Genomic DNA, 9,472 nt, shown 5'->3' on the forward strand with positions numbered 1-9,472 from the left:
GTGTGCATCTGAATCGAGAGCTGGGAGATGATTAGATGGAACACCCATTACTGGAGTCTCCATTTAGTCTCATGAGACAAATTAATTCTCTTCAGGCAAGGCTTCTCCTCCACACGGACCTCCCACATAAGTATTCAGTAGGATGTCTGAAACAGTCTTAGGGTCCCAAACAGTCTTAGGGTGTTCGAGAACACGCTCTGCTCAGCATGCAGAAGAGCTCACTAAAGCACGGTGAAGAGCTCACTAAAGCACGGCGAATGCCTGAAACTGCCTGAGATTGCCGGGGAGCCGCAGCTGAGCCACGGGTTGCCAAGTAATATAAGAAAAAAATCATGCATTTTAGATCAAACCAGAAATGTGTGTGTCTGTTGAGTAATTGTGTGAATGTGTGTATGCATGTGTCAGGTACAGACAGTGGGTGAGTGAGAGTTTGTTATGCTTCTGTAACTCTGAAGTTCTCAGATAGGAGATCCAGGAATCCTATTTCAGTTTGTCCGTCATATCAGTGGGTTGTCCATTTCAAACCACTGCGCTGATTAATTGGACTTCATCAAATAATGACAGTATTTAATTGCAGTGTGAAATGATTTCTGAGAAGGTTAATGTGTTTGTACTCTTCCCTGCATGAAACTGCAAAAAATAACTCTATGTGCCGGTAATATATTTATTAATTACACTCTAATTACACTCCTTGTGGTATTGATTAGTATTCATCTTATTTCAATCAGAGACAGGAAAGAAAAAGATAAATCATTCCAGGCTGATCCGCAGGCGTTTCTCAGCAGCACTCATTTATTGTGTGTATCTCAGAGCAAGGTTAATGTGACATACAAACACAAAGCACTGACAAACTGGTTCACTGGTCTTCACTTCATAAAATCTCCATTCATCACAGGTGTCAAGCTTCTCTTCAGAAGGATAACAAAGCACTGCTAATTGAGCACCTCTGGCCATCCCCCCACCACTCCTAATGCACGCACGCACACGCACACGCACACGCACACGCACACGCACACGCACACGCACACGCACACGCACACGCACACGCACACACACACACACACACACACACTCCCCTGAAGACAGCTTGCCCTACAGTGCCTAGGGTTACCAAGTCATCCATCCCATAATAACCACTGTACAGCATGTTGGCCAGGTGTGAAACCATGGCAGCCAGCAGCAGCCCTGCCATCTTTGCTGAAACGCCTCTGGCCACCAAAACACGCTGGACGCTGGGAAGGGGGGGGGGGGGGGGGCGGGCTGGCTGGCTGGCTGGCAAGGTCTCAAAACGGCCCATATTAATCTCACACGCTCACAGCGGAGCAGTGGAGTGAGGGTAATTACAGCCGGGGGCCTTAGTGACAGAAGGCTGACGGTCAACGCTGCTTCCCCCAAACATAGAAATCTCAGCAAAGTAGACTTTAAAAGCCTCTGCATCCCTCAGCCTCCATTCTTGCTCCAAGCAGTGTTAAAATGAGTTTGCAACCCTGCCATGTTTATGACTGAGCTGCCGCACTCCAGGCAACGTTTATATATGCTATGCTGTGTTTATGAAGAGGGTATGGTGGCTGAGGAGGGACAAACGTCTGGGCCAGCAGACCAGTGCTATAAACGCAGATGGCTCCAGGGAAGGCTGAGCGAGGGCTATTTCGGCAACCCAAGGGGTGTTGCCCGGGAGAAGTGTGGGTCAGGGTGACAAACAGTGGGGAACGGATAACCATCTGAATGAGTCAGGATGGCCAGGATGTTCCACTTAAGTATGGGTGCGTAGTCTAGTCTCTCCCAAACAAGGATGACTTCATTTCAAAGAGACAGCGCACCCACGTGTGGGGTGGTTTTACTACCGGGAAATGTTTACTGATGTCCTATGAGGCACTGCCCAACCCCAAAACACCCCATAGAAGGAGGCAGCCCGTAGATCAACAAGTTTAACTCGCACTTGTCACACTCGGAAATCTGAGATTTTCTTAATATGAAAAAGAAACGATTCCTGAGAATCCACAGTACACTATTTGTCTTCTTCCAATGTTTTGTCCTGCAGAAGTAACACTGCCCTACCAGGGACCAGGGCAGGCGCCAGGTGATATTATATTATGCCCACTATAGGGAACTGTGTAATCAGCTGATGTACAGTATAAGCAACAGAAGTACAGTCTGAAATTGATGGAAATTAGGTCTGAAGGTCAAAACCTGGCATCTGTTCAAACACAGAGCCTCAAAAAATAAGAATCTGTCGAGTCAAGGCGCGTCTACAATAACACAGTAGGACCAGGCAGAGAAACAGTGCAGTACATTATCAGTGTACTTCAAAAGAGAGGCTATTAGAGGGAGCAATATCTAACCATTTAGTTGCACAATTACATCTTGGCAAAGACATTAGGAGAAAACTCACTGTATCTGCTTCTTCGAAATAGTTTAATCTTTTTCAGAGGACACAGACCTTAAGAGGAGGCCAACTGTGAAAAAATATTAAGAACCCTAAGAACCACAGTCTTAATACTCTCCTTCCCTTCTTCTTCTGCTTCTTCTTCTCCCTCAGTTTTTATAAGATACATCCCTGGGGGGACATGTGTGTGTGTGTGTGTATGGGGGGGGGGGGGTCTCCATCTCAAGGGCAACTAACAGGAAATCAGCGCATCAGGCTGACGAGCCGAGTACCGACACACTGCATCTCACTCACTTGTGCGGCTGGCTTGTCTGGCTTCTGGCAAGGCTCTATGAAAACACAGACATGGAGACAAGCCTGTTTTCTTTTTCCTTTTTCAGCCATCCTGCCTTCAGGACAAGAAGGAGGAGGACCACCCCCCACATTCACACACGCAGACAGACAGATACACACATAGACAGATGCCCACACACACACACACATCCACACACACACAAACATTCACACACACGCAGACAGACAGATACACACATAGACAGATGCCCACACTAAACAGATACACACACAAACACACACACAGACAGATGCACACAATTACACACCAAGCACACACACACACAGATGCACGCACGCACACTCTTCAAACTGTGTTTGTGTGTGTGTGTGTGTGTGTGTGTCAGTGCAAGACGTAACAGACAGAGAGAGCCTCCGTAGACAGCTCTCACACGCACACGCACACGCACACGCACACAGAGACAATTCCCCCTGGCCACGTCTCAGCTCTGTGGCTTTTCCTCTGTGTGTCCTTGACGAGGTGAGTCATTTGTCTACTTTAGCTCCTCATTGGCTCATAACTATCCAATCTTTCTGCGATTCCCATCAAGGACGCGCGACTGGAGACGTGTGAAGACAAATTCCCCCTCTCAATCCCTCTGCCAGGTCCATCCAAATGTCACTGAAACGAAAAACAGCCCATGTGCCCCCTACCTGCCTGAACCTCAACCTCAACCTCCACCACTGCCGTCTCCACACCTCTTTTAGACTACATCAACACCACCAGTGGACACTGGGGTGAACAAGTTCAAATTGTGGCCATTGAAGCCAGTTAGAAAGTAAATTTCCAACAGTTCGCTTCTGCCAGTTTGTGTACTTCTAGCCTTCTCCTTTGAGCCCCACCCTCAGGAGGCTTGCGGATAAGTTTGAAATGTCAAATGCCGCCAACGTCATATTTATTCCCATTTAGTCTACATTTCGTCATCGCTGCCTCCAGACATAAATGTTAACTTAATATATGTCTGGCGTATATACATCTGACTATGTGAGACTAGGTTCCCTTTGACACCCCCACCCCCCTCCCCCCTCTTTACCAGCCAAAGCCAGCCATTCCCCTTGTGAACACTCAAAAACCCTCTCCTCTCTATGCCAACATCCATCTGGTCATCCCTGTTATCTCAACTCATAAAACTCCCATCTTGTCCTCCCTAGCGAATACTCTCCGACACCTCCCTCCCCTCCCTTATTCCATCACTCACTCAAAAACACCTTTGTCTGAGCTCTCTGATTGCCTGATATTTTTCTCTCTCTCTCTCTCTGTCTGTCTGTCTGTCGCCCTCACACTCTCTCTCTGTCTCCCTCCGTCTCTCTCAAGCCAGATGACTAACGTCACAGCTATGGCCCTTCTGACCGAAGTCTTTCCATCGCCCCTCTCCAGCTGTGCCGTCCAATCCCAGCCCAGCTGATCTCAGCCTCAGATCAGTTCCACCTCCCATCCAGGACGCCAACCGAACACTCCCAGAGCAGAATTAGCTACGGAGCGCACCACCATGACATAACACATATCCTCTGAGGCTTCACAGGGCAGCATAGGCACGACATATGAACAGTGACCACACACACATCTATCGGGCTCCAGGAACAACACCAGACACAAAATGAACAGTATGCATTTTCATCCATGCGTTCTCAAAGGGAGGTCAACAAGACTCCTCACATGGAGTGTCCAGTCTGTATCATCTGTCTTTTGTTGTTTTTAAGGTCCGTTTCGCTTTCTAGACTTACAGCCATAGTGCCAAAAGTTCCCAAAACAGAATTAACTACTGTGCACGTCACCATGACGCGCCACATTCACATAGGCCTACCAGGATAGTGTTGGCAAACCACATACTGTAAATACTGACATAATATATAAATCCTGACCCAATCTACCAGTTTCTTTACAGTCCTGCACTAAGCAGCCCTACTTGTGGAGGCACAACTATGACCCAAAACCGCTTCTGTCTAGAACTGCCAGGCCCTCTGGAGCTTACTTTCCATGTACATCTGTGTCCACGAAGGGGCTGTTAAAAGAAACCCTTTGGCTGAACCACTGCAGAACAGGGGATAAAAGTAGAGGGTTTGGGAGAGGTAAGCTGTTCTAAGTCGCTTTGGATGAAGGACTGAGCTGAAAAGAGGAGATGGGCGTAGACAGAGAGAGAGAGAGAGAGATAGAGAGAGAGAGTGGGAGTGAGAGAGAGTGAGAGTGAGAGTGAGAGTGAGTAAAGACTTTAGACACAGATGGAAGAAGCAGCTTTATCCTTTCCCTGTCAAATTCCCTCATGTTACACTGTACCTCTTCCTCACCCTGAATTGCTCCATTATGTGATACTGCACTTGGAGAAGCGGAGCTACATCTGGAGCTTACAGGGACAGACTGCGAGTATGAGTGAGAGAGAGAGAGAGAGAGCGAGAGAGAGCGAGAGAGAGCGAGAGAGTGAACACAATCCTTCCCCTCCTCCTTTAACCGTGCATACTTCTAAGATTAATGTTTTTTTCTCCGTGGAGATGTTTTAAATAAGTGAATAAGTAGTGAAGGTGTGGAGCAAGAAGAGGAAACTACTTTTTCTCTACTTCATTTCTCTCTCTCTCTCTCTCTCTCTCTGTCACTGCACCCCCCATCCCCCCCAAAATCTCTTTATATTTTAAATTTGTGTCACTGTCTTCACACACGCTCTCTCTCTCCTTTCCTGACCTCTCTTCTGCAGTTTCTTTTCTTTTGCATCTTCCCCCCTCCCTTCCTCTCTCTCTCTCTCTCTCTCTCTCTCTCTCTCTCTCTCTCTCTCTCTCTCTCTCTCTCTCTCTCTCTTTCTCTCTCTCGCACGCACTTTCTCTTTCCATTCACGTACATGCTTGAAATGTCAAATTATCTCGCATCCCAGTGAAACAGTCATAAAACCTAAAGGCAGCATTCTTTCATTAAAATATTCTCACACAACACTCAAATCCCCTCTCCCCCCCTCCTCTGCTGCCGGCGTGAAAGACCACGCAAAGAGCCCCAGCGCCAACACACGGCCCCATGCCCCATGTGCTACCGGATGTAGCACCCGCTGCCTTTCCATGACCAGTGGCTGTAAACACAAACACAGCACTCTCCATGTCAACCTCCAGCACATAAAGTCATGACTCATGCCCAACTATTACACTCGTGCAGGGGCAGAAATAGCAGCCGGGCAGAGCTTGCTTGCTTCTTTGATGCTGCAAATCCCAGTGGACCTATCGAAGGCGTGTTACGAGAGTGTGCTGAATTAAGTAGGTGTGCTGGTTTTGGTTCACCGTTTTAACAGTGATCCTAGTATTTGGTACCAAGACATTTTATATACAAACTAGACGAACCCTTTTCTCAAACTAGCCATGCTTTGGGTGAAATTTAAAGACACGCAGTATTCTCTGCAGACTACAAAATAATTCTGAACAGGTTTACTTTCATTTTTGATGTCCTTTAAGAAACAACACAAAGTGTAAACACTCTGTGACTTTGTCAAGGGCTTGCACAAACAGTGATTTTGAAAAACTATTATTTTTGTTCCAACCACATATCTCTTTAGAGTTTGTCTGTAAATAAAGCACTCCAGATAAAGGATCCTCTCATTCAAGGTCCCTGAGTCTGACAGGCACCTATGGGGCAGATCAACTTATGACACCTTATCACACACGCGACAGATAGAGCTCCAGCAACTGAGAAACCAGACTCTCAGAAAGCTGTATTCCTGAGGTCATTAAAACATGATGACCTGGAAGTTATAAAAACAACAATCTGTATTGGATATGCAAGTGTGAAATTCACTTATTAGCCAAAGTTATTAAACTGTTATATCTTTTCATAATTTCGTTCTAACGGCAGTAAACACTCTAAATGGCAATTATTAGACCCATTTGATCAATTATTTGTGGTAGGTATTGAATTCTCTCACCCTACTTGTTGTCTATAAAAGTGTGTGAGAATTCTTTATGTGGGTCTGATTCAGCGGTCTGCTCATTAACGAATACTGGGGAGGAATGTTTTTTGGCTTAAAGATGAGGTTTTCTCCTGGGAACAAAGACTGTTTGAAGTCCAATTTATATCTGTGTGGGTGGCTGGGAGATGCTCAATTCCACTCCAGAATCTGTCCAGTAGAATATTCAATATCATCAAGATAAATGTATCTGAATGAAAACAAATATTGTCAAGGTCTTGATAGAGCTAGCAGCAAAGACGCCAGGACAGGGTATAATCCATTAATCAGGACAGCGCCCAGAGTAATCATCTATCTGTTTTCTAATACCTCTGATATGCAAGGAAATGATATAAGTGTAAAAATGTAATGTCATACAGATGGCATGTTAGCTCTTTATCCCTCAGCTTGGGTCCAACTGTGATAGGTAAACTACACTCTAACATATTATGCTCTCTTTACAATTATCATACAAATCACTACCTTTAAGGTGGACGCACAAATCACCTAAAGGTTTTTTTTTACCAGGTCCACATTTACACCACAAAACTGAGAAAGAACTGTCAGCCATATGAATTCTACATGGGAAAGGCAGAGATTTTCGTTCAAAAATCTGCTCTGGAGGGTAAAGAAGGGATTATTGTGATGTTGCCTGTGTGGTGCTTGGCAATAGGCAAAGAGGGCTACTGATGCAAAGTCTTCATAAATGTTTTCTTTCCAGAAATCTGTCTGAAATGGCCAGACGTTTTAAAAGTTTTCAGTTTTTCAATATCGTGGGGGATTAAGTAGACCCACCAACGTTTCCGAGAACCCGACACCTTAATGAACCCGCCCTCGTCGTCATTACAAAACTTTCGGGGGCGCGCACGTTTAATTGTTTCCAGACGTCAGGATTGAGTTAGAACGAGTTCTTGAAAGTGTGCAGAGTACGCAGTCGACCGCCTGTTGAATCTGCCCTGTAACGGTCTGGGGAGACGTAGAAAAATGAATGGCTTTAACATTTAATTTTGACGGAGGAAATGTGTAGCTTATAGTCTTAGGAGGTTTACTGGGGAATAATGCCATGTCCAATATTGTCATAATTTATGGAACTGAACGTTCAAAATATATTAAAGATATGAGTGGCCTAGGTCATATTGCCCTGGTATGCTTTAATAAGCCCCGGGTGTTCAGGGATTTGAAATGCTACGGTCAATCTTACCACTCAATTTTTAACTTGAATGTTACCCATGTGATTTATCCTCGTAGCCTAGGTTTCAGCTCATGTCGGCTGCTCTAGCAGAGAGATTACTTTCTGTGCATCCAAATGTGCCGGCTGCCTTTCAGATTCTACTCGAGTCATTCCCATAAACGTGTTCAGGGGGGAAAGTAGCCTGCTCGAGGAATCGTGGCAGGCCTCTAGGAGGCATGTGCTGGTAACGCAACTAAAAACCGCTGCAAAATCTACAGGCATCTCTTTACCAACAGAACACTAATACGATGTCAACGTCGCACAGAAACCGTGAATCTGATTAGATTGCCTTTACGACCTGGCTACTCTCGTGTCTGGCTTGCAACGCACTGACAGAGTGACAGGTATTTGAGGGGGATACGCGCTTACCGAATAGCCAGTCAAAGTCATGACATGACTATATTTTGTAGGCTATCGCTCTTTTTTCAGGCCGCCGATCTACTTTATCCAAACAGGCCAATCATAGGCTGACAAAATACTGTCTCCTACAACAAAGAAATGTACATTTCACTCACCACAACTGACATAGGAGCGACTGCGTAGCCTACATCACGCGATCTAATAACAATGTTGGGAGAGAAAAAAAAACATCGACCGCACAGAAAGACTTGGTGGTAAAGTGTGGAGCGTTGTGTGGAGACTGAACTGACGGCCCTCTTTGCAAAACTGATGCGTGTGGGAGACAGGTAATTTCCAATGACCTGGCTAGCCCTCCGATGTGTGCATAGATGTGACAATGTGTCGCGACGGGCTACGTCTTCAACGACTGTGCTACAAAGGATGCATTGTGCCAAATTTCCACAACCGACAGAAGTACTCCTAGCCATGTAGTCCGTCTTCGGTCATTTGCATAGATGGCAACCGATGTCTGCTGTAAATCCAGACAGTTTATCATTCAGCATTTCTTCAGCCACTTCACTTCCCAAAGCACAGCGTTGATTGCTGGAGCAAAGAAGTGTAAGAACTGATATGATAAACGTGAGCTGCATTAAGAGGTAAAGCAAACGACTGACTCAGCAGACAACACCAACATCTCCTAAGGACAATATTAAAATGTCAAATGCGAAATGTTTCGTATCAGACTAGCTATTATTAGCTGAAACAACTCAGACCTGGCGGGCTATAGGCTACTCACCGTCAATAGCTCTGGCAGGAAGAATCACCTCAAAACTGTGCAAAAATCCCAAGAAGAACAATCCAGCCACCAGCAGGTTTGCAGTATAGCGCAGCATCATGGCTTTTGACAATAAAACATAAAACTAACACACACAAAAAAAAATCAGGGGTGCCCCGCGAACTCCAGTAGACCCAGCTGCTTGCTCCGTCAGCGGCAGGAGCAGGAGCCTCGTCCGCGCAGAACTCCAGATCCCCCGGACGATGCACCCTTCTATGAGCGCCCCTAAACACGTCCTCACACAGAGCTCCAACTGCACTTTGCCGGCAGAGGAGAGATAGTCTCTCACAAAAAGCGAGAAAAGAGCCACGGCTTCCCCAGCCCCGGGCGGCTAAGGGCTCCTCTGATTCATGCTTAAAATTGGGCTTTCTTTGCACAGATCATTAGGTAGCTTTGCCTGGATATCTGCTCCACATGCAGAGAGAGGAGGGAAT

At 46.0% G+C, this 9,472-nt stretch overlaps 1 protein-coding gene across 1 annotated transcript in view; it reads right to left on the reverse strand.

The window, feature by feature from the left end:
• LOC308371278 (low-density lipoprotein receptor-related protein 1-like) overlaps positions 1–9,230 on the reverse strand; it is a gene marked incomplete at its 3' end in the record, with an annotated part of 88,665 nt that extends 79,435 nt beyond the window's left edge. Inside the window, exon 1 of the mRNA XM_080846123.1 lies at positions 9,000–9,230. Coding sequence (XP_080702249.1) covers positions 9,000–9,099 — 100 coding nt within the window. The 5' untranslated portion in view covers positions 9,100–9,230. The remainder of the gene's footprint in view (positions 1–8,999) is intronic.
• Between the last annotated feature and the right edge of the window lie 242 nt (positions 9,231–9,472).

Source organism: Sprattus sprattus, assembly GCF_963457725.1.
Source record: "Sprattus sprattus genome assembly, chromosome: 10".
Taxonomy (NCBI): domain Eukaryota; kingdom Metazoa; phylum Chordata; class Actinopteri; order Clupeiformes; family Clupeidae; genus Sprattus; species Sprattus sprattus.